General features: G+C 37.4%; 3 protein-coding genes across 3 annotated transcripts; 1 reads left to right on the top strand and 2 right to left on the bottom strand.

Annotated features, from left to right (window-relative positions):
• Positions 1-313: 313 nt before the first annotated feature.
• LOC126582213 (sister chromatid cohesion protein SCC2-like) lies at positions 314-12,746 on the bottom strand. The gene is made up of 28 exons (XM_050246265.1): positions 11,917-12,746; positions 11,223-11,332; positions 10,335-10,474; positions 10,164-10,260; positions 9,814-10,070; positions 8,554-8,661; positions 8,299-8,410; positions 8,011-8,107; positions 7,722-7,908; positions 7,162-7,593; positions 6,549-7,081; positions 6,257-6,467; positions 6,131-6,181; positions 5,860-6,018; positions 5,605-5,772; positions 5,191-5,490; positions 4,954-5,106; positions 4,409-4,578; positions 4,182-4,290; positions 3,013-3,171; positions 2,801-2,905; positions 2,498-2,731; positions 2,162-2,295; positions 1,792-2,082; positions 1,284-1,707; positions 1,083-1,175; positions 862-987; positions 314-750 (listed from the first exon to the last, which is right to left on the bottom strand). The coding sequence occupies exons 1-28, from the start codon at positions 12,165-12,167 to the stop codon at positions 535-537; spliced, it is 5,427 nt and encodes a 1,808-aa protein (XP_050102222.1). The 5' UTR covers positions 12,168-12,746; the 3' UTR covers positions 314-534.
• Positions 12,358-14,315, top strand: LOC126582552 (expansin-A25-like). Its single transcript, XM_050246688.1, has 3 exons — positions 12,358-12,463; positions 12,564-12,658; positions 13,857-14,315. The coding sequence occupies exons 1-3, from the start codon at positions 12,358-12,360 to the stop codon at positions 14,313-14,315; spliced, it is 660 nt and encodes a 219-aa protein (XP_050102645.1).
• Positions 14,316-14,458: 143 nt separating this feature from the next.
• On the bottom strand, positions 14,459-16,542 carry LOC126584002 (F-box protein At5g39250-like). The gene is made up of 2 exons (XM_050248571.1): positions 16,377-16,542; positions 14,459-15,570 (listed from the first exon to the last, which is right to left on the bottom strand). Exon 2 carries the CDS (start codon positions 15,468-15,470, stop codon positions 14,721-14,723), a length of 750 nt encoding a protein of 249 aa, XP_050104528.1. The 5' UTR covers positions 15,471-15,570; positions 16,377-16,542; the 3' UTR covers positions 14,459-14,720.
• Positions 16,543-24,548: the final 8,006 nt, after the last annotated feature.

Consider the following 24,548-nt stretch of genomic DNA (forward strand, 5'->3'; position numbering starts at 1 on the left):
GCTTCGTTCTAAACTCGCTTTTATTTTGGGAGGGTCGGAATCACTTTGGGGAGATGCACCTGAGAGCTGCCTCCTATAAGTGATTTTAAGGGAAATACTTGCCATGTGCTTCTCCATGGTCATCTGTTTTTGGGTGATTTTGTGAGAAGCAGCTCATGCTTTCTGACCCTCCCAAATCACTTTCCATACGATCCCATGTAAATGTGTTTTAGATTGATTTCTAAGTCATGTCAAAGAAATGCATATCATCGGGCTGTTTGCGAAAGCGGCTTTTGTAATCAAACCTGCTTCTACATCGACAAAAAATCGACGATTTGATGGGAAGGCTGGATTTCATTCACAAAAGAATGCGGTTGATATATGCTATCGCGGGCGAATTACAAAATACGGAAACAGTAAGAGTTCACGCTACTCTACTGGATTTCTCTACCGTTTCCAGAAATCTAGTTTTTTCCGCTCTCGTCATATCACCCCTCTCTATTGCTATTCCTTTCTCCTACAACATTTACAAGTTAGCCTACCTGTCATGTACTACTATAACCGCTGTCGACTTCTGATACCGTAGCCACCTCTCCTTCCAATATTACTCGGCCTCCGAGCCCCACCTGAATAATCCTCGTCGTCATCATCGCCCTCGTCATCTCCACCCACAGATTTCCGCCCTTTTCTCGGGGCTGGGCGTTTTCTCTTGATGTTTGCAGTGTAAGTTGAGAAATCAATCGTATCCTCCCTCAACGCATTCTTGAATTCCTGTACAACAACGATATCGGTAAGAATTTATGCACGGACATGATTGCTAACATCCACAGAGAGAGAGAGAGAGAGAGAGAGAGAGAGAGAGAGTCTCACAGCTCACAGTACCTGATATCTTTGAACCAATTCTTGATAAGTTGTAGGCAAATTGGTGCGGGTATCACTGAGGTCAAAAGGAATGTTCTGCCTGGAGAGTACATCTCCCGGTTTAAGGGGTTCGCCCGGAGAAAAAGCCTGGTTCAATGAGGAATTACAAATGATAAAAAAAATTAACAAGGGGCAGTTAGATCCAGGCACCTCGCACCTATAATTATCTAGTGATTGCTTACCTGGCACCTTGCATCGTTCAGGCTGTACACAATTTTTAGGTGTCTCTTTAATTTCAAAAGAAGCTGCACCGCAATAGCCGCCAGGCAGTCTGCCTACAATAGCACGTAAAACAAGAGTATGATCAATGAAAATTAACTGAGCAGCAAAACTCTAATTCTCAGGCTTGTGAAAAATCAATTTAGTACAGGACTACAGGATACCTGGAATTTCTGTACGTCATCTATTGAGAAGCCACCAGAACTGTTGGAGCCCGTAACGTGCATGTTTGCCTCAAACGGGGTAGCTTGATTTGAGACAGACTGATCTGCTGGCTCTTGTTGTATTATACCATTCCACTCCGTTGACATATAATTTGTAACTGGTTGAAACACTGGTTCTTGTTGAACTGTCCCATTCAAATCGAATGACGCCATTCCTCTCGTAAAAGGTTGAGCAGCTGAACCATCTTCAATTATGCCGTTCCCATGAGGTGCGCTTCTTTGTAACAAATGCAAAGTCAGAGCTTTAAGTTTTGCTTCGAGCGCCCCAGCCCTAACTTGTACTACTCTATTTATGGAATAGACCAAGTAAAGCGGCTCATCAGGTGTTGTGAAGGGTAGCAAGGCGAGTATCTCTGTGCAGTACCTGTAAAAAGAAATCAACATCCACGTCAGCACCCTCATCCAGAATACATTAAGTCCAAGACTGACACCAACGATTTAAACTCACATCAGGAAAGGGACTACTGAAGGTGTCCAGCTAGTATTATCGAACTTGCGAACAATTGAAGACATAAATTTGTTTCTTGAAGTCCGGTTAGCACGAATAAGCTTGTAGATTCGAGAAACCCCTAGTCTTGCTTGTGCGAGAGAAACATTATCAGATTTTCCCTTCGCATTTCCAGAAGCCTTTGCTTGAATTTTTTTGTTCTCATGTTCAGAACTAGAACTTATGGACTGTATGAAACTAAAAGACATTTGAAGGCCATCTCCCAGGCGGCTTTCGAAAAATGCGGGGTACCTAAAATGATACTTCGATTAAAAAACCTAAGCAACAATAGAAGATATGGCAAAGTCAAAAAGCACATAGAGGAGAATACTTTTCATTCATTTGCATCAGTAAATGATGAGCTAACTTCGAGTTGGCCTCCAGTGGATCTGTTTCGAGTGCAATAAGGTATGGAACACATGTAATAGGATGTACAAGCCCTTGGCGCAGCACAACTTCAACAATCTGCAGTTATATTAGGAAAAAGTAGATAAATTGACAAAAAATTGTCTTTCAAATTTTCAAATACATCACATTCTTTCCACCGGATAATTTTCTCAGGAGTTGGTTGTCAACAAGATTCTGATTCTCCAAATTCATGACAATCTTAGAAAAAGAAAAAAACGTGCACAGAGCCAGGAACAGAACATAGAAGCTCTATACTCACCTTAACTGCAGATTGGCGAACTTGTTCATTAAGGTCTAAACATCTCACCAACATATTATCCCAATACAACTGAACTATACCACCACAGATATTAGTATCTCCGGCACCCGCAGCAACAGATACAGCATTGCCGCCTTCCACATTACAATGAATCACATTATCACTGGCTGCATCTGTTCCCATTTTACTTTCAGCATCAAGAAGATAGTCGTACATGTTTTGCAATGCTTGCATCTGGTCAAAAAAATGATTTAAGCATACAGACTGACACTGTAGTAGAAATAAGAGACACAGTTATCTTACCCTAAGACGAACGTCAGAGCTAGAAGAGAATGTTGCCTCTACTATCTTCCCAATATCTTTTTCCAACATATATTCGGGCCTAGCTATTAGAACAAAGCCCAATGCCTACAAACGTTACAACACAACATTACTACATTTCATTATAAAACCAGGCCCTTCACATTTCAAGATCAAGCTAGGCTTTAGGAAAAAGTAAATTATAAAGTTCATACCTGTAATGACCGAACCTTTATTACAAAATCATCCACTAGAAGATATTTTTTAAACAAGCTGAGACTGCTAACAACATCAATTGTTCTGTCGGAGTTACTGGGCAAAGAGTTGCCGTAACGGATAAGCAATCCGAGACAGAAAAGAGACCGCCCCACTTGCTGAAATTAGCAAAGGTTGCAAATTGTCAAAACTTGAAGCCCAATTACATAAATTTAATGTATGTACATGTGGTATGTTTGTGTACAAACTATCAACCATGATCAGCTCTCTGTTTGAGCTTAGAGCTAAAAGCCAAGATACAAACACAAAACTCCCCTATCAGTAATTTCTTGTTACATAAAACCTAACAAGATGCTGCCTCAAGAAAGCAATAACAACTATAAGCTTACTCTGCAACCCAATATTACAAAAGTCCTTCATGTAACTGCCTGCATGAGTAATCAATACTGCAGCTAGACAATACTGAAAGAGGGGCTTAACTTTAACCATAGTCTCAGTTTTGCTCTTAACTCAGGTCTGAACAGAAATATTACGATATTAATTTTTTTTTTTTATAAAATAAAGTCTATGAAAAATTATGAAAGAAAATAGCCGACCCCACTTAGTGGGAAAAGGCTTTGTTGTTGTTGTTGTTGTATAAAATAAAAAATTTATTAAGAACAGAGGAATATGTTAATTATTCAATCAGTAAATCCTAATTTGTAGCATATATGACACGAAAAGTTTGCATAAGGTTTCCACTCATAGTTTTACTTGATTGACCGCCATACTTGAGCACTATCTGCAAGTTCACCATTGTGGTTCGTTCTAAATTTCTGTCGAGTAACTATATAAATGCATGGCCATGCACAAAAATGTAATATCTCATATCAAACTCTTTTAGAAGAATAAATTCACATATCATTTTGCCTATGAGGTGCTTGAAGGATTAGGCGTACACGCATAACTCTCAGGCAAACTTCAAAATGGGCCACCAATATGTTGGTAATAAGAGATGTAATATAAAATACAAGGTATATTTGCCATCCCCTTTGCCATCCCTTAATAGATCAAGGAGGATTTTCAAACTTCAGGGGTAACTGGAAGAAACATTGATCCAAGCACAAACATCGAAAATACACTAATAATTAAAGACATAATCCATTTGCACATAATTTAATCCACCAACCTGCTTGTTATCTACTGCCTGAGCATCCAAACGTTTGAAGAACACCTGGATAAGATTCTCCACTATAGCAGCACCTTTTCCTGCCACTTTACTCACAGCACAGAGGCACCTGTAATGAGGACAAAGATATAAAACCTAGAAGGCATCTAAATCATCATAAGAAATGCAACTGTAATATATTAATAAAAGACAATTGTCTGAAAGTGAAAGCCTGAACTTGAACTTACTTTATGCAAGCATGCACAACAGTCAAGAAGGAATGCCGAACAATCATGTTCTTTAAGTCTTGTTCAAGTTCTTCCACAACAGTTTGTGGTAACTTTCTTACCAAAGGCAGAACAGCATCAATTATAAAGATTATACTCTCCACTAACTGTGCAACCACTCGATTATCAGCCTGAACACAGAGCAAATAATCAAAATGCAGGCATGAGTTTTGCTTTACTAGTATCTTTCTGCATTTTCGATCAAAGGGGAAAAAAGAGAGAAATGAATTGTAACAAAGACAGATCGTGAGCAATCAAATTCCCAATACAGAGCATGAACAAGCCCTTGCAGAAGAAAATCCTAAGATCTCTTATTGGTAAGGTCTAGATTCATATTATTTAGAGAGAAACAAGAAAGGGTCCTAGAAGGCTGCTCTTCAGAGCAAGTATAACTATTGATAAAATGCAAAAGTGACAGGTGGAATAAAATAAATTCCAAATCCAAAAAATAATTCTGAGAATGCTCTAAAGGTACATTTGAAAAAACATAACAAAATGTAGTTTACCTGACTCTTTAGATAAGGCTGAAGAGTGACCACAAACTGTGAAGGGTCAGAAGCCGGTGCACAAAGTGTTGGATCCACAACACAGAATGCATGCAAAGCTAGCACATACGGAAGTGCCTGCCTATCTACCTCCTGGATATTCATTTCCTCTACCTGAAAAATAAGGGTTTCTAAACATTCAGATTCAAATAATCAACCAAATCGTTTTAGCATGTAAAAAATATTGGGGAAAAGTACCTGCAATATCTTTTCCAGTAAGCACTTGCACATTAACTCACAGCGGTTGCGTACAGATGCAAGCAAGACAGGGTTGATCCCAATAGCTTTAGCCGATTGTGGAAAAAAATCAAGGGCCAAGTTGCGTTTAATGACTGTCACAAGAGGTTGATGACTTGGCATCCTCCTCAACATCTCAACGATCTGTTCAGTTTTTTTAGTCACCTCCAATGGAACAGAGCTACCATCTCCAAAGAAATGAGTTTGTGAACCAGCAGGTTCCTCAAACCAGAACTCATAAAATGTCTTGCAAACAATATCCTGTGGAAGATGAAAAGAATAAAGATTGGACCTAGTCAAGAACAAAGAACTTTGTATACTTGTGTTTTACATGTCAATGAACTTAATCCAGCACAATCATTGCTTCAGAATTACCTGTATACTTGATTCATCATCACTAATACGGGAGATGATAGCAATGCAGGCACTTGTAAATTCGGAGAAGTTTGCATTTGAAATGCACATATCTCGTATGATTTTGATGGATCGCTTTCGAACACTTACTCCTGTATCTTTAATTCTCTCAGCAACTTTCTCAAAATACTGAAAGAAAATGGAAAAGATTAAGCAATATGTGTTAATAGCGCACGAACAAAGGAGTTGGTAGGATGAGAGTTCAATTGTGCACACCTGCAAACCAACATCAGGATGAGAAGCAATATGCCTTCCTACAAGTTCCAGTGCTGCTTCTCTTGCAGAAATTGCAGAATCACAAAATCTTCCTTCAACAGCTGATTGAACGCGTTTATCTCCTAATACCTGTGGATCAGCTTCTACAATTATACTGACCTGTTCATCATATTAAGAGATTTAAGACATTAAATTTTGTCAATGGTCATAAAATGAATACTAAATTTCCACTACGAGGATTAAAAGTTCAAGAATATAATTTTTCACTTACCGCTCGTAAAGCCTTGGCCCTGATTACAGGAGAATTCTCCATTAAGCTTGCCTGAAATCCACTGACATGTCAAAATAGAGATTTATTACATGAAAAATCAGGGAGTGAATAGAAAAGATTCCTGACCAGAAGCAAATGAAGAATCTTATCAAACCCTCTGGAGAAAGAGTTTTTTTGTCCCAATGCTAAAGTAATTTTCTTGACTGAATCCCTTGTCAATAATGAAAAAACAGTCCCAGAATCCCGAACTATTTCTTTTGATTTCAGTCGAGCAAGATAGTACATGAGCTTCTGCTGTGATTTTGAATCATCCTTGTACCACAACAAGAGATAAAACCTGTCCAAACAAGCACAACTTCACTAATGGAAACAATGGAACCACAGAGTCAAGAAGGATTGAAGTTAAACGAGTACGTACCAGCGAACAAAGAGATGCCCATCATCAGCTGATGTGGTATCTTGAAGGTAATTCAAAAGCATCTGTTGGACAACCTCAGGTTTTGTAATTGAAAAAGCAACTTCAGTGTTTCTTCCTGAACGACTTCGATCCTTGATTCCTTCATCTTTGCATTGAGACTTGCAATAGGATTGTAAAACAAGAAGTTGCTTCCAGCAGAGGCATATCTGACAGTGCCAACTTCGATTTGGAACTTCATATTCTCTCACTCCCATGCAATCAGCATGAAACATTCTCTGACAACCTTGACATACAAAGACATTTTTATCAACCCTACCATCTAAACAAACTGAGCATGCATCTCTTGGATATGTCTGATCAACCCCATCGTCACTAACCAACTCCTGAAGTATCCAGATTTTGTCACTACTGCAAAGTACAGAATCACGCTTCAACCTTGCAGCAATTGTGCCGAGAAGGTCAATAGCCATGGTACGTGCAGCTATGTCTTTAGATTTCAGCCCAGCATTCTGGAGTAACAAGACACAAAGAACCTGCAACTAAATCTACTTCAGAATTGCAACGTACTAATATAACTAATGAAATTACAGTCCACACAAGTCACATATATTACCTCCAGAATAGGAGCTGAAGCGGGATATTCCGGTAAATTCAATGTTGTCAATAGATCAGTAACAAGATTCTCCATCATTACTTTCAACTCTGAAGCTTCCTGAGCCTTTGCACTAGCAAAGCGCTGAAGTACACGAGTCCAAAAGTGACAACATGCCTCTGTTGCTGCCTCATGACCTTTAGTTGGATAATCGGCATTGACAGAAAGTTCTAAGATGGAATTACCACTTGATTCCTGTCTTAATGATTCAGGAAGGTTTGCACTATAGTGAACCAACTGAATCAGCAAAGCAGTGATCATCTGAATCTGCCGTTGCTCTTCATCAGGTAGGTGATAGGCTCTCAAAGCTCGCTTCGAGACCGGCAACTTCCAAAGCAACTGAATTAATTCATCTATCACATATGTGCGATGCTGAGTGTATGAATAGAATATCTGTACAACCAACAATGAAGATGTACAAGTTTCAGAGTAGATAGCATCAAAATGCATGTGTTTGAAGATATGTACAGGTATGAGTAAACAATAGCTGCCAAGAGGAGATGAATAGTGCAGATCTGTACCGCGCTGATTAAACCCATTGCCTTCAGTTGCAAGAGCTGGATATTATCCACCATAAATGTTGTAAAGCTTGTTTTCACTAGTTGTAAGATACAACCATCTGACAACCTTTCTATTAACAACAAATCCTTGAGTAAACCAAGAATGGTGCACATTTTCTGAAGAATATTATTCACAGCAGCAGAGACCCTACCAAGGCAAAGATGTACGGGAAAGACAGCACCTAAGTTTTTTTATATAAGGATCTAGTAAAAAAATCTAAAACCAAGAGAAGAATATAGATAAGGATACCTGTTAAATGAGGATTTCTGCACTTTAACAGTCTTGATACTGCGTCTCTTCTTGCTTGCTGAACCAAATTCAGCATCAGGCTCTTCATCTTCCTCAACTGTCAATATATTGGAAAAAATTGTTATTCAAATCACACAAGTTGGAACAAACTACTCCTGAAAAGGCAAAATGACCAACCAAGCAAGACAATATACAGCCCACCATTTAGGTAACAACTGAAAGAAAATGATGAAGATGGTTAGGGAACATATGGGTTAAGGAAATCCCAACTGCCCAAGAAAAACTAACCTTCGAGCGACCCATTTTGACTTGGCCTATGCAAAGCACGATATGATGGATCATAAGCGCACATAACATCCATTATCTGATGCCTGGAAAACTCCAGAATTCTTTCAATGATCTGATATGATGGAACAAAATTAAAAATTACTAGCATTTTCTACGATAGAAAAACAAAAACAAAATACAAGGTACATTTACAAGTATACAATACAAGGGACCTCCACTAAATGTAAACTGAGGAGTTAACATCTTAGCATGTACCTCTTCTTTATATAGTTGTTTTGGCATCTGGTTATGAGCCATTACTGCTAATGCTGCGTGAATGGACTCCAGTGCACATTGTATTGATGAAACCACATCTGAATTTGACTGACATTACAAAAGATAAGTAAGCTATGAACATGATCACAATACTATTACAATAAAACTCCACATATATAATTCAGTGCATAAATATGAACTGGAACGAATAATTGATTTATTAAACTAGCATTGTATTCACTGCCAACAACAACAACAACAACAAAGCCTTTTCCCACTAAGTGGGGTCGGCTATATGAATCCTAGAACGCCATTGCGCTCGGTTTTGTGTCATGTCCTCCGTTAGATCCAAGTACTCTAAGTTTTTTCTTAGGGTCTCTTCCAAAGTTTTTCTAGGTCTTCCTCTACCCCTTCGGCCCTGAACCTCTATCCCGTAGTCACATCTTCGAACCGGAGTGTCAGTAGGCTTTCTTTGCACATGTCCAAACCCATTTTGTGTACGTGTTTGATGCTTCACCGCCCAACATTCTGTGCCATACAGCATCGCCGACCTTATTGTCGTCCTATAAAATTTTCCCTTGAGCTTCAGTGGCCTACAACGGTCACACAACACGCCGGATGCACTCTTCCATTTCATCCATTCAGCTTGTATTCACTGCCAAAAATGAAAAACTAGTTTTCTATCTTTCTTCCTTCCTCTCTTTCCTGATTATTCCCATTACTATTCCTGTCCATTTATCACTCCCCCAAACTTTTATCATTGCACTTTGCAGTTGCTAATGCTATCCAATCAAATTTGTACATAACAAGCAGTCTCCTCCAAAGGCTCCAGATGCTTGATGCATTATTTTTCGATAAGAAGATACTCAATGCCTTATTTTGCTAATAAAACATTTATTTTATTTCAAACCTCACCCCCGTGCCCCCCCCCCCCACCCAAAACTAAAGAAATTTCATCCCAAACATGGTCATAACTAGGCAAACATAGGGTCAGGATAAAAGTGATTCAGATAGCAAAGACGATTATAAGAAGAAATTCAAAACTTTAAATATATTGCAAGGTGCTGCAGTAACACCATTCTTTACTAGCTTGAAGATTAAAAACAAGATAAGAAAAAGAGTATGGAAAAATTAAACACTGCACAAAAGCAAGAAGCTAACAACAAAGCCTGAAGAAATGTAATTTAAGAAGCAAACTTGAAATTACCACAACAGACCTGCCAAATGCAAGAAAGAAAGCAGAACAGAAAACAAGCTCACCTGGTCATATTCAATTATAGTCAAGCCTTCAGCTCGATGTATCTGATGATCTAAAATCCTTAACAATCTAACAAAAGTATCTACAGGAACCAAATGTAGAAGCTTCTTTGCTCGAAGAGACATTATTTCATTTGCAAGCACTCTAAGATCAGAAAGAGGCATAGATAACCACTCAGTTTCTTCCCTGTCATCACTGAAAATTTCAGCTCTGCCACAGAAATCCTCCACCAACTCACAAAAGCTTCTGATGGTGGCATCTAAACAAGATTTTTGAAGATAGGTCACTCACATGAATATTGAAAAGAAGAATGTATGTTTGAGAGGAAGAGAGAGTTCTAAAGCCCACGAACCTTGAATTTCAGCAGAATCGAGTCCGACTGTTGACACAACGGTATCACTAGCTTTTTTCTTGGATTTTGGTTTTCTAGAAGATGGTGGAGATATGTCCTGCCATTTCACCTTCTAGATTATTAAACAAGGAGGGGGCAAAATTATTAACTGCCAAATAGATGCACACATACATTAGGAGGAATATCATTGAGCTGATTATTGTCAGATACGGAATAGTCCCTTTGAGAAAGCTTTGGTATAGGTACAATAGGCTTGAAGGGCTTCTTGTCAGATACTGTACTACTGACAGGCACTTGCCCCTTAATAGGACCTGCGAAACTTGAACAGTGCAAGAAACAATAAGCACAGAAATATAAATTTATACAAGAACAAACACTTTAAACTACAACCAATTCTTCTAAGGAACTAAGTAGTGTGTGTAATATCTAGAGACATTTATTTACTGTGCATGTAACATATACAAAGACTAAGAGAGATCTTGGAAATTCGCATGTATCCTTTCAACGATGAAGTAAAAGTGCTTCATCTAAAAAGAAATAAATATTTTGAGCTTAAATGAAGCTACTCTGTCTGGTAAGTGTAAAAAATATCAACTAGCACTCTTTAACTTCTGCAACTTGTGCTTTGAAACCAAAAGAAAATATTTTTATTATTATTTTATCATATCTAATCAATATCTCCACTCGTATGAAAAAAGATATGTTTTTCTCATTCATAGACATATTATCTTTAGTTTTTATTAATTATTTTCAGTATCTTTATCAATGAATTAATATTATTCTCAATCTTCATTAGTATAAAATCTGCATAATCATTAACCAAGTCTATATTATCACCAAAACTTCTTGCACCTGAGAGATGTGATTGCATTACTCAATCATGTTATAACCTAGTAAAGGCTTATTGGTTGTATGATGAAAATATGGCTGTTGCAATTTGCAGTTATATTCGAAACAGCTATACAGAAGCCCTATGTAATAAGTAGGAAACCAAAAAACAATCTAAAGAAAAAGTTGAAGCATAAAAGCAGGTAAGGAGAGACGAAATACTTGGTTTACCTGGACTATAGTACTCAAATGCTTCTGGATTGTACCGAAGAACTTCATCGTGAAGTTTTAAAGGTTCTCCATAACCATATGGAATTGCCCTAGCATCCTCCCTAAGGTTCCTGTGCATGAAACCGTATATGAGCACCGACAAATGAATAGAAAAAAACAAAATTCAAAACAAATCTAAACAATGTAACTAATAGAAATTTTGTATCAGCACAGTTCCCCTAGTCGGTTGCATTTTTAGTAAAAAATAAGATCCTGGGATACAATTTAATATACGGTACAACAAATCAGGTGGCTGCTTTGTTCCAAATTACTTATAACAAAGTCGTCTCCGAATTCACATTTCACAACCTCATCGCATTAGTTCAAACACATTGAGCTGCCTGTCAATTCAGCTAAAAGTGGGGGGAGAGAGAGAGGGAGAGAGAGCTAATTCTCATCAATAACCATTACATTTTTCTCCAAATTACTTAAAATTTAAACAAACAAAACCACACCCCATCACAAGAAACGGGAAAATTCAAAATTCATACGCAGCAGAACACGGCAACAATCAAATACGTCAAATTTCAGATTGTAAATTAAAAAATAAGCAAAAATCACAATTCAAATGCAACATCGCGCATTTCTAACAATCAAATTTCAAATGTAAACCTGGAAATGAAATTGCTGGCGCAGAACACAGATAAGTACTTACAAGTACGACACGTCAGTTTCTCGAAGCAGATCAGCAATCCTACTCGCAACAGCTGCGTCAGGGCGGTTCAGCCACGCACTGTTACGACTGGGCTCGTCGAACAGCCGGAGGTGATCAGATGCCCCGCAGAACACCGGCAGCGACGGCAGAGGCAAGCAAGGCGCGACCTCCGAGTGCACCGTGTTCGAGAGGCTGATACCTCCGTGAGCCGAGCCGGAGCTCGAGCTCGAAGTGGCTACCGGATAACTCATCGATTGCTCCACCGGTGAGTTCGCAATCGGCGCTGCAAGGGCATGTAGGGAGAATGATGAACCGGCTGAGTGGCAGGGGTCGTAATTATGCAGAATCAAGGGGGGATTTCGAAGAGAATTAGGGTTTCGGTTGCAGAGAGTGACGAGGACGGAGCCCTAGATTTTGGGAAGGAGAATTTGGAGGAAGCAAATGGCGGGGAAAAGTGTGGTGGAGGAACTAAATTCTGGGGATTTTAGATTTGCGACTGCGAACGGAGTCTCGCTGCCGGAGTTACGAAAATGCCCTCAGGGGCACTGTACGAACTGTCAAAGCTTCCTGCTGACGACTCGTCAGTTAGCTTCGTTGGGAAGGATTGTTTTGGAATTTTATTCGACGGAGGATTTTGCTGGGCGCAGATTTTGGAAAAAGGTCGAGTTCTGAAATTACGGAATTAGTCTTGGGGTGGTGTCGTGAAGGTCAGCAGCACAAAGATTGTGTGTCGTCCTTTTCGGTCTTTTCCGCTTCCTTGCCGGACTAAGAAGATTGAGAAATTGAACTGTAAATGATTAGTAGATTTTTGTTTGAAGTGGTAACATGGTTTGCACCACTGAATTCGGAGAGATTCTTGGGTCCACCTGCCATAGCATTCGTCTGACCGCATACAAAAAAAAAAAGAAGAGATATCTTAAAGAGTTTTTCGTAAATCGGCTAACCCGCCGGCATCGTTGAGAATTATGTTTAATTTTGACGTAAAAAAGATAGTTTGTGCGGGCGAACGTAAGAATTTCTTTTAGTTATAGTATGCATAGTAATTAAAGATTGTCAGTTCAAACACGTGTAAGTAACTGACTGTAGCATTTTTATTAAGTAAATCCAATTATTTACATGCACTTTAACAAGTGAGGAGAATAAATATGTAATAAGCTTGTTTCAACTACATATTTAATAGGCAAAAAGTGGTATTCAAGACTAATATACTTTTGTACGCCTCTGTGTCATACACTGAAATTTTTTACCATTAAACTCTTAATTAAAAATTCCATCACAAAAATTTAACGAATAAAACTCTCATGAAAGTACAAAATTTTGGAGAAGGTTGACTTAGGCCCCATCACAAAGAATAAAAGCTAACTTTGGGTAAGCAATTAAACAAATTACGAATTATTATTTTTTACCAAACAAATTAGGAATTAAATATATAATATTCAAGCCTACTATAACGCCCAAATTATAAGTAATTGCATTATAAAAAATTGATAACCAATTTCATAAAACTTAGAAATCACAAAAAATATTTTTAAAATTAAACTAATTTTTTTATCCAAAAAGGTCATAAGATTAGTATAACTCTTTATTTTGGTCCCTGAAATTTGAAATTGATAAAAGTGATCATGAACATGTCAATTAATTTGAAATTTGAAATAACAGATCTCTCCCCCTTTAATCTAACAATAGGATTATAAAATTAATTATTTCAATTATTGTTAATTTCTTGTTTTTTCACTTAATTGGAATCCTCATATTTTCTTTCCTTTTACAATTAATCCCACTTATGCTATAAATTTACTAAATTTTTTAAACAAAACTAATGAAAAGAACTTGAAAACTTTGAGTTTTAACGATAAGGACAAAATAAAGGTTAAAGTGAATAGTACCTATTAGGATTGACTTTTTAATGTAAAAATATGATTTTTCGTTAAAGTAAACAGCACCAGAGTACCATCACAATTACACAGACCAACTTTTGTCCGCCAAATTGGGCTCCGGCTCTTGATCACTGGTGCAATCCACCCCAAAAGCACTTCGACCTGTACATGCCTATGCTCGCAAAACTCGCACAGACAAAAGCCGGTATCAATCCAGTTAAGTACCGCAGAGTCTCGAACCGGAAGAGTGGAAGGGTTAAGTTCGAGCTCAACAGCAACCTCGAGTGGGTTACCACGACAGTGTTCAACGTTGGCAGTGCTGGCGATGTTACGAATGTCGGTATCAGAGGATCTAGCACTAATTGGATTAAGAAACTGGGGGCAAGTTTAGGTGGCGACGGGAAACCAACTAGCTTGTCATTCGTAGTCACTACGAGTGATGGGAAAACAATAGAATTGGATGATGTCGCACCAGCAAATTGGCAGTGTGGTCAAACCTTTGAAGGCAGACGAAATTTCTAGACCAACAGTGACACTCTTACCACATTTTCCATACCACATTCGTACCACATCTAATAGAGATGGTCCCCATGTGTTGGTGCGTCTTACCATACAAATGTGGTATTATAAATAGAATGAACATGAAATAAATACACTTCAATACAGAGCAAAAATGAAGATTTGTAATTTATTCACAGTAACGAAGAAAACAAGCATGTAACAAACTTCAAAATTTTGAATATGCAAGAACATATGAAAGAAAGTGATACCGCTGAAGCAAAGTGCTTACATGGAAAACGAGAGCGTTGTGCTGTTTTCTTCCATATGCAGACGCAGCATGTCAACGAAACTGTAGAAGACAAAAGCATCATTGTTGCATCCAATTCCGTCGCTCTTTTTATTTGAATGGCCTTGCAAGTGAAACCCTCACTTCCAATCAAGCATGTCTAATAGCCACAAAACCTCTTCCTTCGAGTTCGCAGCATCCATGAAATCCATTTCGATCCCAAAAACATCAATAACTCCTTCATCTCCGTTGTCCATGAAAAGCAAAGAGATCCATGCCCGGATACCTGAAGTGAATGGGTAGACTGCCGAGAAGTCTAGGTATTCATTTGCCATGGCTCTAGATGCTGTTCGATCAATGTAGTCAAACATAGAATTATCAATTATACGTGCAACCCTGTTAGAATCCTTGCGCTCCACAAGCACTGAAACACTCACGGTCTGGGTCAGAGGAACAGCAAACCTTGGCTCAACAGGGAGTTTCATCTTGTACTCAGTACCCTCCAGGTGATATCTAAGCATGTCACATAGTCCTGGTGGTGGGATTTTGGTACCTTTCTGTAGAACGGGGCCAGGGACCACTTCAGAAAAGAGAAATCGATCTTCAGTCCATATATCAATGAAAAATTCCAAGTCATCAAAGGAAAGTCTTGGTGGAAGAAGAGTTCGACGGTGGTGCCGCTTATAAAAGTTTTGATACAGCTTGCAATAGGTTAGAGTGGGAGGGTTAGGTCGCTTGCAGGTAGAGGGCCATCTCTTGGCACATAGACGCTTCCAAAAGAAATCATCTCGAGCTATCTGTCTCCACCGCTTGCACACCCCCATACAAGAAGCAAGGTCCACACCCTCCAGTAAAGGGAAAACCGCCTTCAGGACCACTTCATTCACCATTTTCAACTCACAACCAATTCATAAAAAGAATCTGCCACGGCGGCTGCTATCACTCCATTGGAGGACTAAAATCAGCAGAGACGAGGACAGATAGAAAACCCTGGGGAAAAAAAGTATAAAATCCAAAATTCATAAAATATACACTCGTCATTTTTTGTTCAGATCACCACACATTTAGCTTAACGAGAAAAATGCAAAAGATCATATCAAATTCAGTTCAGATATAACGAATGACTTAGTAGTGTCCTTCTAAACTAAATAACCATCTGTGTTCGACGAATCATAAGGAAAAAAATGTGTTCCCTATAACAGGTAGCCCCGAGAAGAAGTGAACATCGCATTATGTCTTCAACTCAATAAAAACCTCGCATTGGATTGATCATCGGGATGGGCGGTCTAATTCAATAAGCAAATGCACTTTCATAAACCTTAATGCACTTCCAAGTTTTAACCAAACAGCTAATTTTCATGCCGAACAACCACAGAATTCTTCCTAAACTGGGATGCCTAACAACGTGCATTTTACATATGCATTTACAAAACACAGGGCAAGGGCGACCCAAGCCAATAAGGCTCCCCGCTTTGCGAGGATCGGAGGAAACATCTATCTACGCAGCATTATTCTTGTTTTGAAAAGAGGCTATTTTCACGACTCAATCACAAAGGAGCAACATTTCCGTTGCGCCAAGATTCGCCCTCACACAGATAACAAACACATATTTCTAACACTTGATTAGATCAGATTAAGAGTCATATCAACATAAAATTAAGAAAATGACATACAAAATTTACACTGCAAAAAACCCCAAATCAAAAATTGATGGGAATCAAAAACCTAGATCACGCAGTCGAAGAAAATGGACAAAAGTTTGAATTAAAAAAATGGAAGATTATTTGCATTCGTACCTAATTTGTTGGCGGAATCGGTTAAACCCGGTAATGTTGTTGGAAGCTTTGGAAGCAGATGACGGAGGGAAGTGGGATATTAGACTTTGGGCGGAGTCTGGGAGGCAAAGGAAGAAAAGTAAGCAGCAAATTAACATAAAAACAAAAAACAGTACAATCGCAATATGGGACCTTTATGTAAAATTGTTTATTAATTTGGTGGTCGCCACTCGCCAGTGGGCGCCAACAAACGAAGAAAATTATTAATTTCAGAATACGGCGAGTTACGTTAACTGTTATTTTATAAATAGAGGAAAATATTTTTTTAAGTTTCTTTCTATTTGTATGATGACATATGTTGGACAAACGAAATCTTCTGTGATGGCGGAAGCGAGGTGAGAAACTTTTATCGGGTTGCATTATTCGGGTGAGTTTGGTGGAATCAATGTGAAATTAAGTGAAACTATAACAATTGTGGTTTCGGGTATTGTAAGGGAGACTTTTTAGCTAACTTCTTGTCCACCCTCAACTCATTTAGAGCATCTTTAAAGGAGATGTCAAAATCTTAGATAAAATGTCACTGTACATATTTAACATCAAAAGTTTCTCCAACAAAAATGTTATTTGATGACTGGATTTGAAGGCTTAGTGATTTGATGTAAAATTTGACATTAATATCAAATTTATTTTTAATTCATTTTAATAGTGGATCCCTTATTCCGCTAGCATTTCAAGCAATAAAAATTTTGTTTCAACATTTTTTTAATAATTATAATCATTTAAAGCTCTATTTAAATAATAAAATTATATTTGACAATTTCGTTGGAAAAATACAAAATTTAACATAAGGCTTCAGATTGTTACAATAACTATCAATTGTAATTTGACATTTCTTTTTAAGATGGTCTTATAGTGATTTGATAAAGACGTCTTTCTTTTTATACAAAAATTATAAAATATGTCATTTCTATAATTTCTAAATTTTTCACCCCAAAGGTTTAGGACATGTGTTTGAAGATAAACAATTCAATGCAAGCATGTATTCGCATTTTTTGACATGTGTTCTGCACTAAATTTATTATTTCACTTTTGGACGTATTAGCATAAAAAATGTGGAGACATGGAGGGGGGGGGTCTGTGATTGAAAAAAACTTTTCGCATGTGTATAAGCGTGTGTGTAGAAAAACTAGTAAAAAGAATGTGAAAGATGAATGGAGATTGCAATTTTCCCTTAAAAAGAATATTAAAAGTCCTGTATTTTTGCATCAAGTGTTTTACAAATGACGCGATCGAATTGTTTTTACCCAAAATTTGTTCCAACCGACAAAACAAATATTATTTTTTGGTTTGAGGAGTATATTATATTTGACGGGTTCAGGGCTTTTCGGGGATAACCCGGGTCCAATTTTGTCATTGTGGACTTTAGACTCCATGTCCAAAGCTTTTATATCGGGCTTAGTAACCCAGGTCCAATCTTTGCCGTTGGTTTCATCCAACGTCCAATAAAAGACAAAATCCTCAATAGAAATATTTCTGATTTTTTTTTTAACAACTGGTATTATTCACACTAAGAGAGGAGGGGGTGGGTTTAGCTTCACAATTGGCTAGCAATAATATGGTTCAAATTCGCCTTTAGCGAGAATAGAACCTAAGACCTCTCACTTATAAGTGAAGAGAAATATCACTAAACCGTATTACTAAGTAATAATATTTCTAATTTTTTAATGCTTTGTAGTATGAACTTTGTATTTAGAGTTGTGCGTGAGAGAATGTCGTATCTGGTAGAGCCACTAGAGGTGATTTAAGGACGGAAATAATGTCGTATCTGGTAGAGCCACTAGAATTAAGGTCGAGATGGTTAAGTTAATTCAGTAAGATACTATATCGTCGTTTTGTACTTAAGTTCAAATTATTCTCTTTATAAATAAGAGCATTCAGAATACATATCGTATAACAAAACAATAAACCACACTTGTCGGTTATGGATTAGGTGCCGATAATGATTAATTTTAGTTGAGCATATACATATAAGGAGTGTATAAATGGGAAAAATAAGAGAGGAGGAGGAAAAAGGAGAAGGCAATGAAGCTTAGTGGGCAAAGTTGGTTGAGACTAGACAAAACAAGTGGAGTTTGCAGCCAAAAGACCGTCGAGTGACTGAGCCATGTCCGATCATGGCAGCCTCTGCAGACCTGAAAACAAAAGGAATAAAGTGAACTCAAACCCTAGCTAGCTTCTCATGATATTGCATCTCTCTCTCTCTCCTTCGCAGTTGCTGCTGCAGCTCACTAGCTCATGAGAGCATCCTCAATGGGAGCTTTATCCTCCATGAGGCTACTATATTTCCAACCTTAACGAGAAATTTCATCTCTAATGAGCTGGAAAATGTGGTAAATCAACCACTGGGGCAATCAACTTGCTTTCTTGAGTAGCATAAAATCGGGCTACATCTAGCCCAAAAAAATAGTGGGTCCCACAAAAAAAGTAGTAACCCATGTGAGCAAAATTATATCACTCTCTATTCACTTGCGAATACACTTAAACTTTCCTTTTATTATTTTTTTAATTCTTTTTTTTACTTATTTTTCTAGCAATTTGGCTAATTAATGATTGTTTTAAATTCCATAAGAAATAAAATTTGAAATTGATTTAACGTTCATGAGCATTGATGAGTGAAATTTTCAAATATTTTTTTTCAAAATTGTATGATACTAATTTACCAATTGGTGCTAGGTAAATTGTTGTGTTATACATGAAAAACAAATTATTTCAGAGGTCGAAGTGGAGGTTTGTTTCTTTCAACGAAAATTGAGATAAGGGAATCTAATCCAACAAATGATTCATAAGTGATTAAATCTAATTTTGTCACAATTTGAACGTTTTAGGTTGAAGATAGCACATCGAAAAATCAACTTAAGAAAAGCTAACAAAAAAAATCATCGCTTAATCAAATTACTACATAAATTAATATATAGCCCCATATAAAGCCCGAAAGATATAACTCTTCATTATGAGAGATTCTTATATAAAACCCCAAAGATTCCTCAAATCTCTAAAATGAGCTATATCCACCACTTTTCCAGCCCTATATAGAGCCCGGAGATGCTCTAAGCAGTAGAACTCACTCAGCTCTCCTCTCCTTTCTATCATAGAAAGTGCAGCTGATCATGATCTAGAAAAAAAAAGAAGATGTTACATCACATCTCTCTTGATATAATTTGCTTTGTATCTGAAAACAAGTATTCTTTATTGCATTTCATCATCAGCATAATCATCTTGTCCCTCACACAAGTACACATATATTGGGTAGTGTTTATAACACACTTCCTACTTTTTACATATATTTATTAACTTTTGTTTATTGATCTTCTTAGTACATTTAATCAACAGATGAAAATTGTGAGAGATGTGTGAGAGGTAAAAATGAGTGTGTGGATAGTACAACCATATGTATATATGTTCATTCTCTTCTTCTAGTGATACTACAAAGTGAGAAATGTTTAGGGGACACTCTTCAAGTGGAATTCTCTTTGGATTCTCTGCCGCCTCACAATTTAACGCCAATTTCATATCAACATTATAAAATATTGTGTTAAACACATGAGGTGACATAGTCTATTAAAAGTTCCATTTTAAGAGAGATCCCTTAACATTTCTCTTGCAAAGTATGTGGGAATTTTGGATTGGACCATTCATATGATTAATTTAAACATATAAGCAATTAGCACAGGATGATCATCAAATTTAAAAGACCAAACCAAAGTTAACTTTTTACTCTGTCAAGGTTTTTTATAATTAACCCACAAAAATAAAAAAGATAACAAACCATTAGCGTGGGAGAGCGTGTGAAGACTATTCAACTTTTTACATGTAGAGAGGAGTTTATGCTTATTTACTCATAAAAATATAACTCACTAAAATCACGAAAAGAATTTATGTTCAAACATCAAAGTGTGATTATTATCAACAACAACAACAAACTAAAATCAGACACAGGAATACTTTGACCTCTACCTCCTCTTCACAAGCTAGGTATTCTCCTATCACTAGGCATATCCCATTAAATTGAGTTGGCTGTATAAATCATAGATCGTCACTGCACTCTATTTTACGTTAGTGATTCATAAAAAATTGCTAACTTTAGGGCAAGATACATAATTACAAATATATGATGGCTAAACCTCATTTCATTATTTTGAACTTGTAGTACACATCAATTGTTTTCGCATTAAATGGATAACGTTAATTATTTGTTGGAAGTTTGCAGTGGTAGCTCAACAAAAGTCCACCTACGAGAAGACAAGATCTTCTGTTTAGCATATTAAATTCAACAGAATGATACTTTTATTATTTTTAAATAATTGACAAGGTATATTATAGGAATGACGTCACTGCTCACACACCCGTGGTACGAGAGATATTTTAGTATGACAGTCACATAAAATGGTACACCACGTGTCTTTATATAAATAGTGAATTATGTGTGTTAAAGGGTTAATAACTTAAAAATTAAAATTTTTTACCACTTACATAAAAACACGTGATGTACTATCCGTACTTCATTCACAACTAAAAATTTATCTTGTACGTGCCCGATTGATCAACTAGCTTCTAAATCAAACCAAGTCAAAGCATGCATGTGCATAACAAGAACCAATTAGTAAACCCATTAATTAGTTACATGATAAGGGCAAAGTAAACTCTAAGGGCACATAGCATGAAAAGAAAATCCGATTTTGGTAAGACTTGATCTGGATTGTAGTTTAGTTTCGAATCAGTTCACTTTTACGAGTATCGTGATAACTAATTTTTCAATTTGTATGGTTTTTGGATCGGTCGCGATTTCATTGTAATTTTATTATTATATTTTCAAAAAGAAAAAAGGAGACGATGAGCATTGGCGCAATATAAATGTTGTTCTTTTGTGATCAAGAGGTTACGGATTCGAATCGTAAAAACAACATTTTTGTAAAGCGAGAGTAAAGTTGTATACGATATATGTTTCTTCCCTGACTGTCACAAAATGAGAAATCTTGTTGGCTTAGGTTTGCCATTTTTTAAAGGAAAAAAGGAAGGAAGGAGAGAGAGAGAGAGAGGAGAAAAGGTGCATTTGCTGCCGGTTGATCAGTTCCATGCAGGGAATGTGCAAAACATGCTGTACATTTCTTGCTTCCTCACTGTCTCTCATTTGTCACATGCCCTTACCCCTCTCCCAAACAACTCTCCAAAACTCCCTCTTCTGCATGTGCTTCCCATGTGCTCTCTTTCTTTCTCTCTCTCAATTAGTCTCTCAGTCACAGCCTTCAGATGGGGCTTTGCTGGCCCATAGCACCTCACATGCATCCTTTAGCAAAACCTCACTCCCACTCCCAATACAACTACCCTAGCTAGCTCACTCTCCAACTTTTATTTGTACCCCAAATGTCCATTTTGCCCCTTACTTAGTCTCACCATCTAAACAACCCAAAGACAAGCTTTGTTTTATATTAATGTGATGAAGAGAGAATAAGAGAAGGTTAATTTGTCTTGATATGATATACCTTCTAGATCACTCCCCATACGACATTTTCTGTAACTTGTTCCATTGGACCTTGGCATAGGATCATATTTGTCCTTGAGTAGGGTGGTGCTATCCACACATCATTTTTTACCTCCTACACATTTCTCTCAATTTTTAGCTTTCGAGTCGAGAGTTGAAGAAGATCACAGGTAGAAATTAACAAAGACTATGTGAAAGATAAAAATAAGTGTGTAGATAGCACCACCCAATAGTGTATTCTAATTGGTGCATTGAACAAGTACTATTTGATCAAATATTAATAAATTGGTTTGTTTCGAACTTTTGGATTGAATTTTTACTTACAATGAACAAAATCATTATGTACAGCTCATACGCATATTAACTACTAATCAGTAATCAAATGTCTATGAATGAGAGTGAAATTTTGCACCAATTGATCATTGTTGGGTCTAAAAGTCAACAAGTGGAAATTCCATCTACCTATGCAATTAAATTTGGATCCTTTCAAACTTTAGTATTCGAAGCCTAAGGACCAAAAAATCGGAATCCTTGTTTGTGTGGACGAGAAATCGAAGTTCCTGATTTGTGTAAGGTAGACCAGCAAAATAAGTTAATGGGAGACAGTCGAATTCAATTTGAGTGGTTCAGATTGCATGATTCTTAAACTCCAAAAGTAAAATCCGAAGTGGATCTATGTCCATGCATGTTGATGTTTATCACTCTCAATCACTAAAATCAAATAACCTAATATAAGGGTAATTTGGGAATAGCGGTATTTTACGGTCCCGCCCCTCACATGTGCCGTTACAGATGGGCAGGCTTTCTGCCTTGTGGCTCGCAAGTTGTGCCGCGTTCCCGCTTTCTTCTTTTAATTGAGATGCCAACTCTCTGTCAATGAAATTACGAAACAACCCCTTCTCTTCCCACAAACATCTCTCTATTTTCCTTTCACTCTCGCTCCTATTTTTTTCTTCTTTCAATTACAGCCCAATATAGAATCAAAATAAGGTAGACCGTATGGCTCACACTGTTCAATAATAACAATCAAGTCTTATTTCGCTAAATCGCACAATACAAAACTTATTTTTCTGTAAGCAAACTGAACAATGCACCTGATTTATCCGTTGAGCACAAGAATTTTTCATGTGTTTAAAATACTTTAGCACAATAATATACCCATTTCTTTGCACTTGAGTGCCAGTTTATTGTTCAACACAAGAACTTCTCGTGTGTTAGGCTAGTGAGCCTGATAATGTATCCATTTTTGAGTTCAAATTCACAAGTACCAATCACTTAAAGTAGTTTAAAACATCGTCAAAATCGTAAGGATCATAAGAACATGGCTAAATGACAAGGAAAAACCAGAAATGGCATTTTCGTAGTAACCAACAAGCCGCGTGTCTATTTCTCAACCCTCCATTACTTAAACCTCGTAAGACCTCGTCTTCCTCCTCACATTCTCTCTGCGACTCTGTTTTTCCATCACACAAAAACACCATGAGCTCTGCTCCTGGAAATTACCTCAAGGCCACCCTGGCCGGAAGAAGAAGAAGAAGAAGAAACACCTCGAGAAGAAGACTTATGCCGCGCCGGTGTCGAGCTCCGGTTAGAAGCTTCAACAGCGGCGACCGCAAACGGCGTTGTTCGAAGGCGGTCTCGGCCAAGCTGGAGACGCTAAAGACCCTCGTTAATCCGACCCACGTCGGAAAATCGCTAAAAGCAGACGAATTGTTCCAGGAAACGGCGGATTACATCGTTCTGCTGCGGACCCAGGTCGTGATTTTGCAGAGACTCGTCGAGTTTTATGGATCTAGTGAGAAGGAAAATGTTGCTGCTGTATCATAGTAGTTCAATATCTTTTAATTTGTCAATGCAAAAAAAGAAAAGGAAAAAATATGGGTTTTTTTAGGTTTTTCTCCTTTTATTTTTCTCTTAATTTTTGTTTGGAAGTTTAGATGTTGCATGCTTTGTTTGGTTGAAGTTCATCCGCCAAATGAGGCTCAACTTAATTAATTAATAGCTAATTTTTTTTTCCAGATCTTTCGTAGCAAAATATGCTACTTTGTTATAGCAGATGTGTGTTAGGCTAGTTAACAACGAGTTCGCATGTTAGATCTCTCTGTTTTTGTTGATCAGATTAGTTTAAAATATCGATCCGTTAAAAAACATCTTAGCTTAAGCAATTTATATCTTGAATAAGACTGAAAGTTTTATACTTTTCCCTCTTTTATCATCATTTTCCTCTGCATGAAATTGGTTAAATTTGAATAATTAATCATATTTTATTCCTGGGTTTTGTTTTTTGTGTCTGAATTAAAATGCATAAACAAAAACTGCAGGAATTCTTTGGCACCCAAGAGCTAGACATCCCTTCTGGCTCTCTCCATATATGTCTCTCTTGCAGTGTGCCTGCACACACATCATTTTCTAAGCACACAGACATGCATTGTAGAGAAAAGAAGAAGATATATACAAATATATATATATATATTACATTATATGTATGATGAATCTATATATTCACATAAATCCAAGGCATGGCATTTTCACAGAGAAGCCTGGAAACCATACGTCAGAATTAACTGTGAAAAGAGAGCACGGGGTGGTGGGTGGTGGTGGTGACAGTCATTGCAGAGGTACTATGCAAGAAATTAAAGGAATGGGGATGGATG

This window comes from Malus sylvestris, chromosome 9 (genome assembly GCF_916048215.2).
Source record: "Malus sylvestris chromosome 9, drMalSylv7.2, whole genome shotgun sequence".
NCBI classification, from domain to species: Eukaryota; Viridiplantae; Streptophyta; class Magnoliopsida; order Rosales; family Rosaceae; genus Malus; species Malus sylvestris.

What these genes read in the sequence shown, in the direction of transcription:
- LOC126582552 (XM_050246688.1), top strand. Translation starts at nt 12,358, where the DNA reads ATGGCGGGGAAAAGTGTGGTGGAGGAACTAAATTCTGGGGATTTTAGA. An exon ending in AAAATGCCCTCAGGGGCACT is followed by an intron (nt 12,464 to 12,563) that starts GTACGAACTGTC and finishes TGCTGGGCGCAG; the next exon opens with ATTTTGGAAAAAGGTCGAGT. An exon ending in ATTGTGTGTCGTCCTTTTCG is followed by an intron (nt 12,659 to 13,856) that starts GTCTTTTCCGCT and finishes TAAAGTAAACAG; the next exon opens with CACCAGAGTACCATCACAAT.
- LOC126582213 (XM_050246265.1), bottom strand. Translation starts at nt 12,167, where the DNA reads ATGAGTTATCCGGTAGCCACTTCGAGCTCGAGCTCCGGCTCGGCTCAC. An exon ending in GCTCTGACGTTCGTCTTAGG is followed by an intron (nt 2,732 to 2,800) that starts GTAAGATAACTG and finishes TTTTTTGACCAG; the next exon opens with ATGCAAGCATTGCAAAACAT. An exon ending in TGAACGATGCAAGGTGCCAG is followed by an intron (nt 988 to 1,082) that starts GTAAGCAATCAC and finishes TCATTGAACCAG; the next exon opens with GCTTTTTCTCCGGGCGAACC.
- LOC126584002 (XM_050248571.1), bottom strand. Translation starts at nt 15,470, where the DNA reads ATGGTGAATGAAGTGGTCCTGAAGGCGGTTTTCCCTTTACTGGAGGGT.